This window comes from Callithrix jacchus, chromosome 22 (genome assembly GCF_049354715.1).
Source record: "Callithrix jacchus isolate 240 chromosome 22, calJac240_pri, whole genome shotgun sequence".
Lineage (NCBI taxonomy): Eukaryota > Metazoa > Chordata > Mammalia > Primates > Cebidae > Callithrix > Callithrix jacchus.
In genome coordinates this window covers 32,848,208-32,869,970 of record NC_133523.1, presented here as the reverse complement: position 1 = coordinate 32,869,970, position 21,763 = coordinate 32,848,208, and the positions used below count along the sequence as shown (strand labels likewise).

Sequence of the window (21,763 nt, the reverse complement as noted above, 5' to 3'; positions counted from 1 at the left end):
CCTCTAATCGTCCTTAAAGTGTTCGTTTTCAATTAATGTTTATAGTCACATTAATATTGTTTTGTAAATTCTATTCATTCCATTCTTTTGGCTGAAATACACGCTTGCTACCTTTTTTTCATTTGCTTCTCTTTTAGATATACATTATTTAGATCTACATCTAAAGTTTCTGACAGAGGAGTAATTTTTTTCCGTACTTTCAAATTTATCAGGTAATTAAAATAGTTGGTTTTTTTAAAATTGTGAAACAAAACACTTGAAGTGCATAAAATGTGTAAGTTCAGTAAAACGCCACACAAATGTTGGTATCTCAAGAACAAATGCCCATTCTACGGGATAATTTCTTTTTCTTTTTCGATACAGGGTCTGGCTCTGCCACCCAGGCTGGAGTGCAGTGGTACAGTCTAGGCTCGCTGCAACCTCCACCTTCCTGGCTGAAGTGATCCTCCCACCTCAGCCGCCAGAATAGCTGGGACTACAGGTGTATGGCATCACACCCAGCTAATTTTTGTAGAGATGGGGTCTCACCATGTTGCCCAGGCTGGTCTCGAACTCCTGGGCTCAAATAGTCCTCCCACCTAGGCCTCACAAAATGCTGGGATCACAGGCATAAGTCATTGCACCCAGCCTGTGTGATCATTTCTGATAACCAGCCCCAGCTCACCTTCAGGTTAATATCTTGACTCTTTAATAGTTTCAATCTCTCTTTGAAATAATAAATACAACCAAATTGTACAAATTTTCTGTCTTGATTAGTATAATACTAATTTTTTTAAGTTCTAGAAGTACTTTTTGTTTGTTTCGGTTTTTGGTTTTTTTTTAGAGACAGGCTCTGGCTATGTTGCCCAGGCTGGAGGGCAGTGACTATTCACAGGCGTGATCCCACTACTGATCAGCACGGGAGTTTTGATCTGCTCCATTTCTGACCTGGGTTGGTTCACCCCTCCTTAGGCAACCTGGTATATATAATTGAAGTCCCAAAAGAAAAGTAGAGAGAGCATGGAGAAAAATCATATTTGAAGAGATAATGGCAAGGAATTTCCCCAAACTGATTAAACAAAGCAAACATAGGTTCAAGAAGTTCACCAAAACTGAGGAAAAAAAAAAACCAACCTGGAATTCTATAGTTAGCAAAAATCTCCTTCAAAAAAGAAAGGAAAAAAAGACATTTCAGACAGACCATGAGAATCCATTGCCATCAGCATGCCAGTAAAAGAAATACTAAATGGATGAAACAAAAAGAAAGGTAGGCTGGGCATAGAGGCTGATAGCAGTAACCCCAGCACTTTGGGAGGCCAGGTGGAGGTTCATTTGCATCCAGGAGCTCAAGACCAGCCTAGGCAATATAGCAAGACCTCATCTCAACAAAAAGTCAAAAATTAGTCAGGTGTGGTGGAGCACATCTGTGGTCCCAGCTACTCAGGAGGTTGAGGTGGGAGGATCACTTGAGCCTGGGAGGTTGCAGCTGCAGTGAACCATGATCATGCCACTGCACTCAATCTAGGTAGCAGAGTCCCTGTTTCCAATAAAGAAAAAGAAATTTAGTAGGGAAGGAACAGCAATAGAAAGAGTAAATATGTGAATTAATATAAATGAATATTGACTGCACAAAGTAATATATTGCCCTCTGGGGTTTTGAATGTATGCAGAATGAAATAACAAAAATAAAGCAAAAATGAGGATGGAGGTAAATGGAGTTAAAGTGTCCCATTAAACTGAAATCTCTTAGGTGAGTGAGAAATAAACCTATTCTTTAAGTTAGAATCTTTAGGGGGCTACTTGTGTATTCCTTCCCTAGGGCTGTCATAACAAATTACCACAAACTTGGTGGCTTAAAACAACCGAATTATGTAAGAATTTTATTTTCTTACAGATCTAGAGGCCAGAAGTCCAAAATCCAGACATCAGCAGGGCTGTATTTTTCCTGAAAGCCCTAGGGGAGAATCCTTGCTTGCCTCTTCCAGCTTCTGATGGCTCCAGGTGTCCCTTGGCTTATGGCTACATAACTCCAGTCTCTGTCTCTGTCTTCAGAACTGTGGGAAATAATTTTCTATTGTTTACAAATTACCTAGTCTCAGATATTTTGTTATAGCAGTACTAAGGGACTAAGACACTTCAGTTCCTGAAATAGCACCAGAGTAATAAATGTGAAAGATGTCTTTATTGTTCATAACAAACCACTTTTTTTTTTTTACAGAGTTTCGCTCTTATTACCCAGGCTGGAGTGCAATGGCGCGATCTCGGCTCACTGCAACCTCGGCCTCCTGAGTTCAGGCAATTCTCCTGCCTCAGCCTCCTGAGTAGCTGGGATTACAGGCACGCGCCACCATGCCCAGCTAATTTTTTGTATTTTTAGTAGAGATGGCGTTTCACCATGTTGACCAGGATGGTCTCGATCTCTCGACCTCGTGATCCACCTGTCTCAGCCTCCCAAAGCGCTGGGATTACAGGCGTGAGCCACCACGTCCGGCCAACAAACCACTTTCAACCACAACTGAGTTAATGAGGCAATGTTAGAAAAGTCCTTACATAACCACAGGATAGGGCAACCAAACTGTGATTAGAAGATTGGAAAGTTCTGCCCTACTTGGTGACTTCTAGGGAAAGGAAAAGGGCTGAAGGTTGAACTAATCACCAATCACTGCTGATTTAATTAATCATGCCTACATAATGAAGCCTCCATAAAAACACAAAGAACTAGGTTCAGACAGCTTATATCCCAGACTTCCCTACAGGCATTTTCTATTTTCTGTTCTTTAGGAGACCTCGGTGGGGTAAACATACAGAAATGTGATCGCTTCATTCAACCAAGAGCCTTACCCACAATTAAAAGATGTTCAGATGGAGCTGTACAGGAATGTGATGCTGGAGAACTACAGCAACAGAGCACGTTAGGTATGGATCACTTCTCTGTAGTCCAAATTTTGTTGTTTTTTGTTTTTTTCATTTGTTTGTTTGGTGTTTTGTTTTGTTTTAAGGACCAGAGAGTTGAATAGGCGAGAAGGAAGGGAGAAGACAGAAGGAAGAAGCTCCCCCATACAAAGACAGAGGGAGGGGGCCTCTAAAGTTGAAAGAGGAGGTCTCCTTGTTTTGGGAGTTTTTTTGAGTCAGATTCTCACTCTGTCACCCAGGCTGTAGTGCAGTGGTGTGATCTCAGCTCACTGCAACCTCCACCTTTTGTGTTCAAGTGATTCTCCTGCCTCAGCCTCCCGAATAGCTGGGATTACAGGCACGTACCACCACGTTGGTTAATTTTGTATTTTCAGTAGAGGTGGGGTTTTGCCATGTTGGCCAGGGTGGTCTTGATCCACCCACCTCGGTCTCCCAAAGTGCTGGGATTACAGGGTTTTTTTTGCAGGGTGGGGTAGAGAGTATGCAGTTCAGGCTGGTTTCAAACTCTTGGATCAAGTGATCCCCTGGCCTCAGCCTTCCAAAGCGCTGGGATCACAGGCATGAACCACCGTGACTGGCCTTTTCCGCCACTGTTAAAAGCTTCAGGGTTATATTTTACATCAGCATTTCCTGTTGTCATATACTTCCTGCCATCATGTTTCAGCAACCTCTACCACCTCCGAAAATTTCTAGCTTAAAAAATTATTCATTTCCTGCTACCTCCCCTTTCTGTCAGCTTTTTAATTTTATATTTGTGTTCAAATGAATCATCATGTTGATTTAAAAAATTTAAACAAGATTATCGTGAAAAAGAAGTTTCCCTTTCACTATTTATCTTCCCCATATGCATCTATTATGATGGGTTTCTTTTTTTTTTTTTTTTTTTTTGAGACAGAGTTTCGCTCTTGTTACCCAGGCTGGAGTGCAATGGCGCGATCTCGGCTCACCGCAACCTCCGCCCCCTGGGTTCAGGCAATTCTCCTGCCTCAGCCTCCTGAGTAGCTGAGATTACAGGCACACGCCACTGTGCCCAGCTAATTTTTTGTAATTTTAAGTAGAGACGGGGTTTCACCATGTTGACCAGGTTGGTCTCGATCTGCCGACCTCGTGATCCACCCGCCTCGGCCTCCCAAAGTGCTGGGATTACAGGCTTGAGCCACCGCGCCCGGCCGATGGGTTTCTTTTTAAAACTACTTTGAGTACTCTAATTAATTTTGTATTCTAGTTCAGAAGAAATGTCTGAATGTTAAACGTTTACCTAAAAATGCTATGTTATTATATCAGTTATGAAGCTTCCCCCCTTTAAGACTGATGCTCCAGGAAGATACAACCTTATTATCACAATTTAAAGAGAAAATGAGACTTGGAGGTTCAGATTCCTCCACAGTCACAGTATCAGCACCCATGCAGTGACCAACATTTAGGTGATTACACACACTTATACACATTCATACACGATGTTGCCCCCCACCTGCACACACTCAATATGACCTCTCCATCCCCAAAGCTGCACACATCTTGACCTCACCTCTCTCTCACACACATACCAATCTTACCCGCATGCGGTTTCTTTCACTCAACTACCCAGACACTCCTCATCCCAGCAGCACAAGCAGTCCCACTGCGGTCTCACATACACTCCTTCACCCAGTCTCACATGCCTGGCTGGGATCGCGGATTTGTCCCCTTCAGACTCTTACTCCTGGTTCGGTCTCAGACGCTCAGGTCCCACACTGGGGCGCGCTCTCCCGGGTCCTCCATACGCTCCGCAGCTGCCCGCCTCAAGAGCGTCTGCGTGCTTCCAACGTTAAGCGGAATTCGGAGCATCCTCCGGGGAACAGTTAGTTTGGTCACTGCGGCCAGACTCCCGCCTCAGGACCCAGAGGACGCAGCCAACTTTGGCTGGACCCATCCAGTCCCCGGCGAGGCTTGGACTACGTTTCCCAGGAGACCCTGAGGCCAAGCTCGTCTCCCGGAGAAGGGGCGGAAACCTGGGAGCCACCCTCTGAGGTTGGGCGGGGTGAAAGAAAACTTGCACCAGGTGACTTAAACAGGCAAGAAGGACTTTGTTGAAGACTATTGCAATAGTCAATTTCCAATACAATTGCAGCTGGAGATTTATAGCCAACGGGCTGCGTGAAGGAGTTAAAGGATGGTAAATTACTAAGAGGAAGTTCAGTATCAAGGGTGGGGGGATTCTTGCTGAACTGGCTTAGCTGGATTCTTGCCAAAGTGGGGTTCGCAGGCCATGGAGGAGGCCTGGCCAAACAAAAAGGGCTCAGAGGAGCCTTACTAAAGCTTGATCTAGGGAGTCCGTGTCAGGAGAGACTCCTGGAAGGCTCTGACGGGCGGCTTAGCTCAAAGAGATACTTTTGTTGGTGCCAGAGTCCGCGCCACGGGAATCAGGATGGCTGGGCTGTAGCTTTCGGCAACCTGTCGCTCCTACACTTCCCAGAAGCCTCTAGGCCCATGGATGTCTCCCGCGATAACTAAATTGTCTTTTGCGGAGTGGGCGGGGTCTTCCCGCGGGTCTGAGCGAACGGCCTCGGGGCTTTGTGAGAGAACTAGGGTCTGCTTGTTTGGATTCCAGAGGAGCGGAGCTGACCCTACCCGAGCAGGCGTAAGTGAGGCGGCTCGGATCCTGGCGCGACAGGAACCCCGGATCTGTGTGGGCTGCGTGGGGAGCAGACTAAGGAGCGATTGTAAAGTGTGTACGGTTGTGACTATGGATGTCTCTGTGGTGGGCGTGTGTCTGTGCGACCCGGTGTGCAACTGTGAGGGCGGGGAGGAGGAACTTTTATGTTTGTGCGGGTGTGATTCCGAGTTTAATTGTGACTGGGTTGGGCACCGGGTTTGCGAGTGTGAGGTTCCTGGACCGCGGTTGTGAATGTGTGTTCCCTTGGGGTGCGTGTGTTTACCATTTGCCTTAACTGTGAGGTTTGTGCTGCTTCCGTGTGTGTGTGTGTGTGTGTGTGCGCGCGCGCGCGCATGTTGGTGATATTCTTATGTAGGGTGCGTGTGAATTTGTTGTCATTGTGACCCCAAGGTGTATGTCACTGGGAGTTTGAGAGACGCCCACGGACTCTGGTTGCGTCCCTGTCTGCCCCCGTGGTGTGTGTTTGTGTGTGTGTGTGACCATGTGCAGCCTGTTGTGTTTAGGTTTGGGGTGCCTGTGACGTTTATGTCCCCATGGTGTGAGTGAATGAGTTTGTGTGACTATGTGTCCGTATAGCCAATGTGGGTATGGGGAGTCTTTGTCTCTCTTTGTGACTTCAGCCACTGGAGACCTCTGTGAGCTCAGAAACAGATTCGGCTCAGAACGGCATTGACCCTGGATTGAGCAGGACGCCCTAGACTTCTCTGAACTTCCTCTGTAGGCTGTGGGCAGTAGGGGCTGAGCCAAGAGAACTTCTGACATAGTCAAACTGTCTCCCTCTCAGAAGAACCTGATGTTTCCTGACTCCCTTCTCCTTTCTCGGATCTGCCCTGCTTGGATAGAGGCCTCTGGAGAGGAGTAAAGAATGGCTGTTGAATGTCCACAAGGCACCTGCAAGGTAGTTTGTCCTTTCCTCTTGTTTCCTGAAGTCACATTGTCTTGGTTAGGACATAGTTGCTTTCCTTTTCTTGAAAATTCTTGCCTATCAGATGACCTGATCCCTGGAGTTTCCCTAGTGAGAAAATGTGATGTCTTCAAACTCCACCTCCCACACCTGATTTTATCTTACTAATTTGTCAGTTTTAATTTTTCTTTACTTTTTTTTTTTTTAAACAGTCTGGCTCTGTTGCCCAGGCTGGAATGCAGTGGTGCGATCTCAGCTCACTACAGCCTCACTTCCCTGACTCAAGCAATTGTTGCATCTCAGCCTTCCAAGTAGCTGGAATAATAGATGTGTGCCACCAAGCCTGGCTAATTTTTGTACTTTTAGTAGAGATGAGGCTTTACCATGTTGCCCAGCCTGGTCTCACACCCCTGGGCTCAATCCATCCACCTGCCTCCGCTTCCCAAAGTGCTGGGATTACAGGTGTAAGCCACTGCACTTGGCTTTAATTTTTCCTTATGCTATCTTTTTAAAAAATGACTTCTTTCAGATTGTATAAGTAAAACATGATTGTCTTAATTTAAAAAATACAGAAATCCTGAATGAAGAACATTTATATTTTAGCTATGCACATAAAACATAACTGAATTCATGTAGCATTTGTCATTTTATATCCTACACTTTCTTTCTTTTTTTTTTTTAAAGACGTGGTTTCGAGTAAAAAAAAAAAGAGTTTCACCATGTTGTTCAGGCTGGTCTTGAACTGCCGACCTCAGGTGATCCGCCCGCCTTGGCCTCCAAAGTGCTTGGATTACAGGCGTGAGCCACTGCGCCTGGCCTATCCTACATTTTCATTTAAAATTAAGTATTTTCCCATATAATATATTTGGAAAATATTTTTAGAGATGCGTAACGTTTACTTGAATACCTATGGCTTTTTTCTTCTTCAAACTTGATACAGAAATGGGACCCACTTGTGCAGTAAAACACCCATTTGTGCAGCTTAACAAGTAATTATAAAGACCCACGTAAGTAGTACCCAGATCAATAAATAGAATACAGCCATCACTGAAAAGCTTGTGCTGTACTTCTCCACAGCCACAAACAACATTGTGCTCTTGTGATGATAATCACTGTGGCCATTTCTTTGCCTTTCATTAGAGCTTTACTACATATGGATGAATATCTGAGCCACATAAGTGTAGATTTTGTTTTCTAACTTTGTTTGAATAGACATTCTTTTTTTTTCACAAAAGACTACATAAAAGTGACACAGTTCTTCTTTTTATTTTTCTTTTTGAGACGGAGTCTTGCTCTGTTACCCAGGCTGGAGTGCAGTGACACAATCTCAGCTCACTGCAACCTCCACCTCCTGGATTCAAATGATTCTCCTGCCTCAGCCTTTCAAGCAGCTGGGATTACAGGTGCATGCCACTGGGCCCAGCTAATTCATGTAGTTTTAGTACAGACGGGGTTTCACCATGTTGGCCAGGTTGGTCTCGAACTCCTGACCTCTGGTGATCCATCTGCCTCGGCCTCCCACAGGGTAGTGAAAAATGAGACGTGATAAGGGAGAAGAGTAAAAGATATGATACAAAGAAGGCTTGATTATACCAGATGTCATTAACATAAAAATATTAGAAAATACCTATATTTATATCTAAATCTATATCTAATTTTCATATTCCCCACTTCCAAAAATGTATTTGAAGTGGCCAAAAATAAAAGAAAATGATCTCTCTCTCTCTCTACACACACACACACACACACACACACACACAAACACCCCACATTTTATTTGTACCATTTAAGACTAAGTGGCAGATATTTTGCCCCTTTATTTCCTAATAATGAATATCTCTTACATAACCACAGTACAGTTATTAAAATTTTAACATTTTTATGATACTCTTATCTAATCAATATTTAAAATTTTGACTCATCCCAGTGATGTTCCTTTTAACAAACTACCCTGTCCTTTCTCCTCATCTTTCCAGGATCCACTTTAAAATCACACATTAAATTTATTAATTATGTCTCTTTAGTTTGCTTTAATCTAGAAGAGCTGCTCTCCCTTTGTCTTTCATGATCTTGGCATTGTTGAAGAGGAGAAGCCAGTTATTTTGTAAAAAGTCCCTTAATTTGGGTTTGTCTTATGGTTCTTCATGCTTGCATTCAGGTTATGAATTTTGTGGCAGGAGTATCATAAAGGTAATATTGTATCCTTCTCAGTGCATCATCTCAGGAGAAACATGATGCTGACTTGTTCCATTTCTCAAGATGTTAACTGTGATAATTTGTTAAGGGGATATCTACCATGTTTCTCCACTGTAATATTGGTAGTTGCCTATTTGTAATTAATAGATAATTTGTGGAGATATACTTTGTAACTGTGTAAATAACTGGTTGCCAAACTTTTCCCCACTAGTTTAAAATCCATTCATTGGTAATTATTCTTGGATCTGTTATTAGTATGAGGTAATAGTAATAATGGGAGGGTTTTTTTTTTATTTGTGGCTCACTGAATGACAGTAATCGCTGTAAAGGGCTAGGACTAAGATGAGCAAGTAGGACAGTGAGAAGCACTCACTGCCAGATGTAACTACAGTTGCATGACCCTGAGACGGAATGCCTCAAATTTTGCACTCTGGGTTCTTCATTCTTAAGACAATCATCATCAGGGTTATAAGTGCAGGGTTGGCAATCTGAGAGTGAACACCTCAAGTTTTGTGCCATAAGTGCCTCACTTACCTTAGCCGTATCCTGTTCCTGCTGTGGTGCTGCACCTGTGGAAATTGCTGGAAATCTGTCCTCTAGCATTTGCCAGGAATCCATCCTTTGTGGCAGACTGGGTTGTCTTACCAGAAGCATTTGTTACAAAACTTTCAGACAAGGCTATCGGGTGCTGCTGGCCACCTTGTCCTTTCAGAGCTGGGAGCTAGAAAAGCTGCTTGATTGAAGAAGCTTGGTAAAGTTACCCGTGCTGCAGGAGCTGGGTGCTGGGGAAATTGATTGTGCTGCTGGAGGTAGACCTGGATGCTGGAGCCGCCTGCCAGGCAAGCACACCAGAACCAGAAAGGAACACCCCTGGGATTACAGGTGCTGCACCACCAAGCCCAGCTAATTTTTTTGTATTTTTTAATAGAGGCAGAGTTTCACCATGTTGGCCAGGCTGGTCTCAAAATCCACATTTTTTTTTTTTTTTTTGAGATGGAGTTTCGCTCTTGTTACCCAGACTGGAGTGCAATAGTGTGATTTTGGCTCACTGCAACCTCCGCCTCCTGGGTTCAGGCAATTCTCTTGCCTCAGCCTCTTGAGTAGCTGGGATTACAGGCACGCGCCACCATGCCCAGCTAATTTTTTGTATTTTTAGTAGAGACGGGGTTTCACCATGTTGACCAGGATGGTCTCGATCTCTTGACCTCGTGATCCACCCGCCTTGGCCTCCCAAAGTGCTGGGATTACAGGCGTGAGCCACCAAGGCCTGAAATCCAGATTTAAGTGATCCACCCACCTCAGCCTTTCAAAATGCTGGGATTACAGGCGTGAGCCACCACACCTGGTTCATGTTGAATAGTTTAGATGTATCTTGTTTATTTCCACTACTATTTCATAACCTTTGTGACTATATCACAGTATATTTTGTCCGACATATTTTTTATGTGGATAATTAGCAGTTTCCAGCATTTTATTCTTTTTTTTTTTTTTTTTTTTTTTTTTTTTGAGACGGAGTTTCGCTCTTGTTACCCAGGCTGGAGTGCAATGGCGCGATCTCGGCTCACCGCAACCTCCGCCCCCTGGGTTCAGGCAATTCTCCTGCCTCAGCCTCCTGAGTAGCTGGGATTACAGGCACGCACCACCGTGCCCAGCTAATTTTTTGTAATTTTTAGTAGAGACGGGGTTTCAGCATGTTGACCAGGATGGTCTCGATCTGTTGACCTCGTGATCCACCCGCCTCGGCCTCCCAAAGTGCTGGGATTACAGGCTTGAGCCACCGCGCCCGGCCCAGCATTTTATTCTTAATAAAACTGTTATGAACATTCTAGTGGATGTTTTCCTTAGGAGTGGAATTGCTGGGTAATAGGAAATATGCATGTTAGCCTAGATAATGCCAAACTCTTTCAAAGTGGTTGTATGAAAAAGTATATACACTACTTCCAACAGTGTATGTTTGCCGCCGCCTTTGCCACATTTTTGCCACATCTTTACCACCATTTGGAATAGTCACACTTTTTACCTACCTAATATACTTAGTAATATCTCATTATGGTGTTAATTTGCATGACCATGACTACTAATGAAACAGAACATCTTTTCATTTGCATTATCTTTTGCCTTTTTTTCAAGATTTGTTCATTTAGGCAAAATTCACGAGATACACTTAACCATTTTAAAGTGGTATTTAGTATAAATTCAGTGGTATTTGTTGTATTCATAGTACTGTGCAACTATGGTTTTTCTCTAGCTTTAAACCTTTATCATCTGCCTGTAGAAACACTGTGTACCCATTTGAAGCACAAACTTTTAACTTGGATGAATTTGAATTGATGTGTAATTTTCTTTGATTTTCGTGTCAAATCTAAGAATTAACTGCCAAATCTGAGGTCATGAAGATTTAGAAATCCTGGTCGATCTGCACTGCAGTTCCATACAGATTCTGGGTACCCACTGCAGTTCCATATGGATTTGAGGAGTGGCTTTTCATTTCAAAGGCCACCGAAGTATTAGGAGAGATTGCATGGAATCTGCAGATTATTTTAGCGAGTTTTTTTTTTTGAGACAGAGTTTCACTGTTGTTACCCAGACTGGAGTGCAATGGCGTGATCTTGGCTCACCACAACCTCCACCTTCTGGGTTCAAGCAATTCTCCTGCCTCAGCCTCCCGAGTAGCAGGGACTACAGGCGTGCACCACCATGCCCAGCTAATTTTTGTATTTTTAGTAGAGACGGGGTTTCACCTCGTTGACCAGGATGGTCTCGATCTCTTAACCTCATGATCCACCTGCCTCAACCTCCCAAAGTGCTGGGATTATAGGCGTGAGCCACTGCACCCCGCCAATTTTAGCGAGTACTGCCATCTTCATGTTAAGTCTTCCAATCTGTGAACATGAGGTTTTAATATGTTTCATCTCCAACCGATGTACTACAATTCAATTCTGGTATGGCTACCCAGAGTTGGCATTAAGACTCCATAGGTTTTAGCATATAGTCCCCAGTAAATCTGCCCTTACTTTAGGCCAACTAGCTACAATTCCAGGAGGTTCTCTTGACTCCCTCTCCTCTTGATTTAGTAATTTACTACAACTCACAGAATTCAGGAAAGCACTATACTTAAAATTATTGTTTTATTATGAAAGATAAGGATACAAATTAGGAACAGCCTAGTAATGAGACACATAGAGCAAGGTCTGGAAGGGATCTGTACACAGTTTCTATGTTCTTTCCCTGTGAAAGCAGGGTGTGTCACCAGGAAAGCTCCACTGAACTTTGGGGTGGAATTTCATTATGTAGGCATGATTGATTAATCATTGGCCACATGATTGAACCCAGTCTCCAGCCCCACTTTCTTCCTCAGAGATTGGACTAGCTAAAAGTATTTTTGATGACCGCCCCAATTCCAAAGCTACTTAAGGGTCCACCATGAGTTACCTCATTAGGATAAACTCAGGTGTGATCCATAACAAAGATATATCTAGCTCTTTGCTAGGAACCCTAAGACAAAGATCTGACAAATTATTACACAGGGCGTAAACAAGACCAAGAGTGAAAATGGCGATGTCTCCCTATTTATTTAGCAGTTTCTTTTCTCTTGGGCCATTTAGCTTTTTATTAATGATTTGGAAAAGATCTTATATTTTACATGCTAGTTCTTTGACATTTAAATATTTTGTAAATATCATCACCCATTCTGTGGCTTGTGTCTTTTTAACAGATTTTATTCATAACTGAGCTATGAATCATGCTTATATTGTTATGCAACTTTGTTTTCCATGTAATTAAAATTACCTTTTTGTCCATATATTTATCACTAATTTATATTCAAAATCTACTGGAAAATAAATCCTTTTCCAGTATGTTCTGTAAGTTCCTTGGGTTTAGAGACATCTCTTCTATGATCCTTTTTGTTCTCTGCTGATTGCTTGTGCCACTATTACTCTAGAATTCTTTCTTTTTAAATTCACTGCCCTTCTGTGCTGAGTTGTTTCTTGGATTCCTTGCCTTGCTGTTTCTTGGTGTGCTTCTTCTTTATATTGGTGGCATATAAGAAAGGATGAATGAGAGTTTTGTGAGTCCTAGTATATTTTTCAACCACTATATTCATTCTTTGGCAGGGCACAGAATTCTACATTGAAACTATTTTACCTCAGAATTTTAAAGTGATTTCTGTCTTATAGTATTGTTTAGAACTCCGAAGGCATTTTTATTCCTGGTCTTTGGTTTATACCCTGTCTTTGTATTCTGGAGCCTTTTAGGGTATTATCTTTGTTCCCACTGTCCTAGAACCTAATAAAAATATATCAAATGTGAATCATTTTAATTTTTATGCTACATACCAAGTGGACCCATTAAATGTGGAAACTCATGTCTTTTAGGTCTGGGAGGTTTCCCTTAATGCTTTGCTTACTTTTTAGAACAATCTGTATTTTCTGTTTTCTTTGAAAAATTTCAAACATAGAGTAAAAAGAATATTCCAGTGAATTCTGAATACCCATTTTCTTCCTCTGTTTGAGCCACTGTAACAAAATACCATAAAGTAGGTATCTTATAAACAAAAGAAACTTATTTTTCACAGTTGTGGAGGCTGGAAAGTACATGATCAAGATGTTGGCAGACTCAGTGTCTGGTAAGGACCTGCTTTCTGCTTCATAGGTGGCACCTTCTATCTTTGTCCTCACATGGTAGAAAAGGAAAGGCAGCCCCCTGGGCCCTCTTTTATGAGAGTACTAATTACATTCATGGGGGCTCTGCCTCATGAGCTAATCACCTCCCAAAGGCCCCACCTCCTTTCACCATTACACTGATAACTAAAGTTCAACATTTGATTTGGGGTTTGGGAGGACACAAACATTCAGACCTTATCAGCCATCACCCAAATTCTTCAGTTGTTGCCACATTTTGCCACATTTCCTTTATCGTTATTAATACACACACGTACATATTTTTTTTCTTTCTTGACTCATTTAAAAATAGGTTGGGGATATCTTCACATTTTGCCATTAATAATTTTAACATTTATATCCTTAATATTAATGATATATCTCCAACCTAAGAAAATTAAAATGGACTTACTAATATTCTTAAGCATTTCATGTTTAGATAGCTCTAGTAGTTTGCAAACTGTCTTTATTTAGCTGCTATTGTATTCTGTTTACCTGGGTGTGTGTTTGCTTTATCTAGGGTCCAGTCAAGATTTATTATACATTGGCTTTGGTCATTGGATCTCTTTAGTCTCTTTTAAGCTGGAGCAGTCTCATTTTTTTGTTTTAGATGACATTGAATTTTTTTAAGAATCCAGGAATTATTTTATAGAATGTTGCTGGAGTCCATCCCACAGACCCCAGCTTCATAACAGATGAATAAATGCACTCAGAATCAAATTTCCAGCGAACGAGTAGGCCAGAGGTCGTGAGCTACTTACAGAGAGATCGCAGCTGCACAACTCTTACTAGTTTGCCCTCTCCGCATTTATTCAGTATAGATGTAATAACAGAGGCTCTAAGTTAACACACTTGTAGAGGAAGAGTAAAGACCAGGTTCCAAGCCCAAAGCAAACATCATTAGAGGGTAATCTCCCTGGTCTAACTCCTCCCGGAGAGGGCCATGCAGCTCAAAAGGTTAGTTTTAAGACCACGTGAGTAAAGAAGTTAGGTAAACTCCCACATCCCTTTTACTCTAATTTATTTAACTAAGGGGACAAAGCTGCCTTCAGCCAAGAACTACAGAAAAAACCTTAGGCCTTCCAAAAGGGTTGAAGATTATATTTTGTAACTTTTTCTATTATTTTTCCCTTAATATTTTTGCAACCACCCTAAGTGAATCCCCACAGAATGTCCCATAACCTTTATTTGTCTCATGGCTGTCTTATGTATAGGAAGCTTAGATTCAGGTTAAATATTTCTGGCAAGCATACCACATAGGTGGTATGATGGTACATCTTTGATTGTATTACATTGGGAAGCACATATGTCAGGTTGCTCCACTACTGTTGATGCCAAGTGCTATAGGTTGGATGTTTGTCCCCTCCAAATCTTAGTGAAATTTTTGCCCCAATATTGGAAGTGGGGCCTAATGACAGGTATTTCAGTTTTGGGGGTGGATCCTGATGAATAAATAGATTAATACCCTCCCTGGGAGGCAGTGGGTGAGTGAGTTCTTGCTCTTACTAGTTCCCACAACAGCTGGTTGTTAAAAAGAATCTAGCAACTCCCCTGGCCCTCTCTTTTGCTTTCTCTCTCTCCACGTAATCTCTGCATATCCTGGTTCCCCTTCACCTACTAGTGGAAGCAGCCTGAAACCTTCATCAGATATTGGTGCCATGCATCTTGTATAGCCTGCAGAACTGTGAGCCAAATAAACCTCTTTTCTTTATCAGTTACCGCCCTTAGATATGCCTTCATAGCAACACAAATAGACTTAGACATCAAGTTTTACCACTTAAGATTAAGGTGGTGAGTACCAAATCTTTCTCTTATAAAGGTATATATTTTCCCTTTATAATTAATAAATAATCTGTGAGTGATACTGTGAGATCAAGTGAATATCCTTTTCCCCAGCACAATTCATTATCTGGTTTTAGAATCCATTGGGGATCCTTGCCTGAATCTGTTATTCTGATGATGATTTTTAAATGGTGATTCTCAGGTTCCTTTATTTCTTCTAGCACACTTTGTAGATTCTTAGCAAACTTCTAAAAATTATTTCTTCTCAGTAGGTGTTGGAATTTGTTGCTTTACCTCCTATATTTTCCTATTTTTGTATCTTTTTGTATGTTTTTAAAAGAGATTTTATTTATGTTTGATTTGCTTTTATTCCCACTTTATATTTTCATTTTCTATGAATACTTTTTGTCACTTAATAATTCTCCCATATTGTTCTATTATCATGTGGAATAGCTTCTCACATCCCTCTGAGAATACACATGGTGACTTTTGAGGTTTTGTTGGTTCCCCAATGTAGTCTCTCTTCTGAGTTCCTTTGGTTGCTTTGTTTACCATCTTTAATCTTACGGGCTTTTCTCTAATATCTAATATTTTCCTATTTTTTGTTTCTGTTGTCTTTTATCTTACAGGCTTTTCTCAAATATCTAATATTTGCCTTTTTTGTTTCTGTTATTTTTGTATATATTTAAGACGTTTTATATATATTTATGGTTTTGATATACATTATGAAATGGTTACTGTACTCAAGCAGATTAACATGTTCATCATCTCACAGTTACACCTTTTGTGTGTGTGTGGCCAGAACACCAAAAATCTGCTCTCTTATTAAAAAACTCAACTACAATACAATGACATTAACTATAGCCCTCATGTTGTATATTGGATCTCTAGACTTATTCTTTCTACATGTCTGAAACTTTGTATCCTTTGACCTGCATCTCTTCATTTTCTCCCTGACAGTCCCTGGTAACTACCATTTTGTATGCTATTTCTATACTTTTTTGTTAACATTCTAATATAAGTGAGATCATTCAGTATTTCTCTTCCCATGTCTCCCTTATTTCACATAGCATAATGTCCTCCAGTTTCATGTCTGTTGTGGCAAATGGCAGGATCTCTTTCATTTTCAATGGTGGATAGTACTCATTTATATATGTCAATTTCTTCATCTGTTCATCCATCAGTGGACGCATAGGTTACTTTCACGCCTTGTGAATAGAATAATACTGCTTTGAACATGGGGAAGCACGTATCTTCATGAGGTGGTGATCTATTTGTAATTCAGACTGGACCCTATGAAGTTGTATGTTAAATTTTATGTGTTGATTGTTAGACTTTTATAGGTAGTTAGTTCCCTCCACTTCTTAAGTTTTTCTGGGGTTCTGCAGGATAAATCGTAAACTTTTTTACATAAAAATGTGTAATATGTGTGGCTTTTCCTTAATTTTAGTTAAGACTATATCGTTTTTGGTTCGTCATCATTTATCTTACACTTTCAACTTAAAATGTTGGCTGGGCGTGGTGGCTCATGCCTGTTATCCCTGCACTTTGGGAGGCTGAGGCAGGTGGATCACGTGAGGTCTGGAATTCAAGGCCAGCCTGGCCAACATGGTACCCCATCTCTACTAAAAATACAAAAAGCAGCCAAGTGTGGTGGTGGGTGCCAGTAATCCCAGCTATTTGGGAGGCTGAGGCAGGAGAATTACTTGAACCCAGGAGGCGGAGGTTGCAGTGAGCTGAGATTGCACCACTGCACTCCAGCCTGGGTGACAAGAGTGAAACTCTGTCTCAAAAAAAAAAAAAAGACTTAAAATGTTTTGTTGCTGCAGTGTTCTCATTGATTTCCTTTTATGTGGTGGGATTGTTCCTTTTTACAAAATCCTTTCCATTCCTTTTAGTGAGGTTTAGTGAGGGCACTGGGATAAATGCACATGATTCACTTGCCCTTTTTCAGAGAAATTATGTCCTACACCTAGAGAAATCTTGTTTTTAGATGCTTATTTGTAAGGACGACATATTTTGAAAATAATTTATTATATTAGCTATTCAGTAAATGCATTTATTTTTTGCATGTACCAGAGTTCAAGTTGATTAAATTAACAGACGTTAACTTTGTCTTCAAGATCTTGGCTCTACTGTAGCGGAGATTAAACAAGCATTCAAACAAATATAAAAATTTTAACTGTACAGAATGGATATGTAAATTGCCCATTATCAAAACAAAACACAAAGAGGAAAAAGGTGCTCTGAGAAATGATGGTGGAGTGTGCATAATTAAGGCTGAACATGCAGGAAGTATTTTAAAGATACATCATTTAGCACAGACCTAAACCATTGCTGGAAACTTGCAAGGCCATAAGTAGGGGCAGTGGATATAGGGGGACATTTCAGGCAGATGAAATCATAATAGGGGTGGGTGGGTACAGTTTTGTGCATTTAAAGAACTATGAAGGCCACTGTAGCTACAGTGTATTGTTGGGGTGGGGGTGCCAAGAGGAATATAAGGTTTAAGAGACAGGCAGATCACTGAGGAACTTTTAAGAGCAAGTTCATTTTGAGAAAAACAGTTCCAGGCTTAATATCACTCTGGGTGCTAAGGGTCCAAAACTGGAAATGCAGGCAGCTAGAAGAAATGCTGCTTTAGTGTCCAAGCAAAAGATAATTCTGATTTGGATTAGCCAGTTGGAGATTGGAAGAACAATTTCAAGACATATTTAGACTTGCTTTAAACAGCACTGTTATGTGAGTTGTAGAAAGAGATTGATGCTGGAATGTTTTTACCTTTTGGGGTTTGAGGTATTCACTCAGGGCCTTTGATAGTATCTTTAAATCCATTCCCTTTCCTAGTCTCTACTTTTATGGCAAATAAATCTCCCAAAATAATAAGCACTGGACAGGTACTTTATGCAAGTACATAGTAGATTAGGTGTGATCAAAGATGAGGTTCAGGATGTTTATGTCTCTTCATCTTTCTTGCAATCTTGTAGTATCAGATTGACACCTGTCTTGTCTTCCCTTTTGTCTTATGTTAAAAGTAGATTCTGTTCCTCTGCTGTAGCCCTGAGTTCCTTCTTCCCATGCCATCATAGAATTTGGAGGCACACTTATTTTTAGTTAAATATCATAAACAAACCACATTGTAACCACAGATAGATCTTCCCTTTCCATAGCTCATTCCATACTTATTTAGCACATTAGTCTTTCATTATGGATTATCTTTCTTTTTTGTCTCCATCAGTTTATATGCAAATTATGTTTATCACTGAATCATCCCAGATTTTCCACCCCAGGAAAAATGTAGTACTCCCACCAACCCTGAGAAATGAATATGAGAATTACCCTCATTTATCAGTTTTCATAACACTAGATTCATCTCTTAAGACAAAGCCTGAAATGTCCCCCTATATCCACTGCCCCTACTTATGGCCTTGCAAGTTTCCAGCAATGGTTTAGGTCTGTGCTAAATGATGTATCTTTAAAATATTTCCTGCATGTTCAGCCTTAATTATGCACACTCCACCATCATTTCTCAGAGCACTTTTTTCCTCTTTGTGTTTTGTTTTGATAATGGGCAATTTACATATTTATTCTGTACAGTTAAAATTTTTATATTTGTTTGAATGCTTGTTTAATCTCCGCTACAGTAGAGCCAAGATCTTGAAGACAAGGTTAACGTCTGTTAATTTAATCAACTTGAACTCTGGTACATGCAAAAAATAAATGCATTTACTGAATAGCTAATATAATAAATTATTTTCAAAATATATCGTCCTTACAAATAAGCATCTAAAAACAAGATTTCTCTAGGTGTAGGACATAATTTCTCTGAAAAAGGGCAAGTGAAATGTGCATTTATCCCAGTGCCCTCACTAAACCTCACTAAAAGGAATGGAAAGGATTTTGTAAAAAGGAACAAAAGACAGGGCCAGGACATCTATATAATTATCAAGCTTTCAAAGTTTGCAGGGAACTTTTATCCAAACGATGATTTAGAAATAATTAATCTGTTTCCTGAATACCTCCTTCACTTTCTAGTCTGACTTTTACTCATTTTCTCTGCTTTTCTAATCTGTTTTTCAAATTGCCCAGTCATATGTGAGAACTGTATAAGCCACTCAATTTTTATGAAAATTAAATTGTAGTTGTCTTTCATATCTATTATAAACGTTAAAACTCTCCCAGAACACAAAAAAGTAAATGTTTGCTTTTATATTTTCTTTCAGACTGTGAATCAAGGTTGAGACCAAGAAATTATTTCTGAAAAGAATATTTATGGAATAGAATCATCCTGATGGGAGATAATGGAAAAACTTACAAAACACAGCATTGAGTGTTCAAGTTTCAGAGGTGACTGGGAATGTAAAAGCCAGTTTGAGGGAAAACAGGGATCTCAGGAAGGACATTTCAGTGAAATGATATTTACTCCTGAAGACATGCCCACTTTCAGTATCCAGCACCAGAGAATTCACACTGATGAGAAACTCCTTGAATGTAAGGAATGTGGGAAGGATTTTAGTTTTGTATCAGTCCTTATTCGACATCAGCGAATTCATACTGGTGAGAAACCTTATGAATGTAAAGAATGTGGCAAGGCCTTTGGTAGTGGTGCAAACCTTGCTTACCATCAAAGAATTCATACTGGTGAGAAGCCTTTTGAATGTAAAGAATGTGGAAAGGCCTTTGGTAGTGGCTCAAACCTTACTCACCATCAGAGAATTCATACTGGTGAGAAACCCTATGAATGTAAGGAATGTGGGAAAGCCTTCAGTTTTGGATCAGGCCTTATTCGTCATCAGATCATTCACAGTGGTGAAAAGCCTTATGAGTGTAAGGAATGTGGGAAGTCCTTTAGTTTCGAATCAGCCCTTACTCGGCATTACAGAATTCACACAGGTGAGAAACCTTATGAATGTATAGATTGCGGGAAAGCCTTTGGCAGTGGTTCAAACCTTACTCAACATCGGCGGATTCATACTGGTGAGAAACCTTATGAATGCAAAGGATGTGGAATGGCCTTTAGCAGTGGTTCAGCCCTTACTCGGCACCAGAGAATTCATACCGGTGAGAAACCATATATATGTAATGAATGTGGGAAGGCCTTTAGTTTTGGATCAGCCCTTACTCGACATCAAAGAATTCATACTGGCGAGAAACCTTATGTATGTAAGGAATGTGGGAAGGCTTTTAATAGTGGCTCAGATCTCACTCAACATCAGCGAATTCACACTGGTGAGAAACCCTATGAGTGTAAGGAGTGTGAGAAAGCCTTTAGAAGTGGTTCAAAACTTATTCAGCATCAAAGAATGCATACTGGTGAGAAACCTTATGTATGTAAGGAATGTGGGAAGACGTTTAGTAGTGGTTCAGACCTTACTCAACATCATAGAATTCATACTGGTGAGAAACCCTATGAATGTAAGGAATGTGGGAAGGCCTTTGGTAGTGGCTCAAAACTTATCCATCACCAGCTAATCCATACTGGTGAAAGACCCTATGAATGTAAAGAATGTGGAAAGTCCTTTAGTAGTAGCTCAGCTCTTAATCGGCACCAGAGAATACACACTGGTGAGAAACCCTATGAATGCAGGGAGTGTGGGAAGGCTTTTTGTAGTGGCTCAAGCCTTACTCACCATCAGAGAATTCATACAGGTGAGAAACCTTATGAATGTAAGAACTGTGGGAAGGCTTATGGGAGGGGTTCAGAGTTTCAGCAACATAAGAAAAGTCATAATGGTATTAAACTGTGAATTGGAAACTATAAATTGAAATTATGTGATGAAAGGACTCTAAACATATGACATAAGAAAATTCATAGTGGTGAAAAGCTCTACAAATAGAACTAAGGTACAAATGCCTTACTTATGCTTCACAGGCTAGTCAGTCTAAGAAAATTTATACAGGAAAAAAAAAAACTCCAGATAAAATCAATATTTGAAGATCCTTAGCTATATTCATTCCTTCATTACTTTTAGAAAATTCATACTTGTGAATGTTAAAAATGAAAGAAAAGCATTTATTGTATTTTGCCTCTATTTTAAACATTCGTCTTTTTTTATTATATGGAATTACTGATTCATCTCAAAATTATTTATTGCAAGTCTCAATATATCAGTTTTTCTTCTCTGATTATCTTTACACCATTTATTCAATAACCTTGTCCATTTTCATATTTTTTATTGACTATTTGATGGTAAGCTAAATTTTTATTCACATTAAGTTTGGATATCAGGTCAGTGTTTGTTTTTTAAATTTACATATTTGTATCTATGTCTCATCCTGTTTATGGTAAATAATTGTTACTTTTAAGTATGCTTTAATATCTGATGAACCTGTACCTTTTATTTTAGAAGACTATTTTACTTTCCTTTTATAAAATTATACTCTCCATTTTGCAAAACAGCTTTCCCTCATCATAATGTAGATAAGAAGAAAAAAAGCATATGGTTATCTGTAATCTTGCCAACTATAGATAATCACTGTCGAACTTTTGGAGCAAATCCTTTAATACTATCTCACTGTTTTGGAAACAAGGTATGATCATGCTATACTATAACCAGCCCTTAATATTTTTTGTCTGTAAATATGTTGTTACTATTTTATTCACTTTATAGTATTCACCTGTCTTTTTCAAACCCAAATTTTGTCAAACATTAAAAATTTTCCTACTACAAA

The 21,763-nt window shown here is 40.2% G+C and overlaps 2 protein-coding genes across 13 annotated transcripts in view; one reads left to right on the top strand and one right to left on the bottom strand.

Moving 5' to 3' along the window:
- ZNF790 (zinc finger protein 790) overlaps positions 1-4,828 on the bottom strand; it is a 27,376-nt gene extending 22,548 nt beyond the window's left edge. Inside the window, exons 1-2 of one of the 2 annotated variants that reach the window (XM_035287178.3) lie at positions 4,554-4,828; positions 1,872-2,033 (exon numbers count right to left, since the gene is read on the bottom strand). The gene's annotated coding sequence lies outside the window, so the exon portion shown is untranslated. The remainder of the gene's footprint in view (positions 1-1,871; positions 2,034-4,553) is intronic. The other variant, XM_017968131.5, reaches the window with a different exon arrangement.
- Positions 4,702-21,763, top strand: ZNF345 (zinc finger protein 345). 11 transcript variants are annotated; one of them, XM_035287211.3, is made up of 4 exons: positions 4,900-5,047; positions 6,333-6,446; positions 7,393-7,459; positions 19,315-21,763. In XM_035287211.3, the coding sequence occupies exon 4, from the start codon at positions 19,393-19,395 to the stop codon at positions 20,836-20,838; it is 1,446 nt and encodes a 481-aa protein (XP_035143102.2). In that variant the 5' UTR covers positions 4,900-5,047; positions 6,333-6,446; positions 7,393-7,459; positions 19,315-19,392; the 3' UTR covers positions 20,839-21,763. The 11 variants fall into 11 exon arrangements, with proteins under 11 accessions (XP_078215295.1, XP_035143109.2, XP_035143102.2 ...); XM_078359166.1 differs by lacking the exon at positions 4,900-5,047 and adding an exon at positions 5,420-5,512; XM_078359167.1 differs by lacking the exon at positions 4,900-5,047 and adding an exon at positions 5,420-5,512 and having other exon boundaries at positions 7,137-7,459.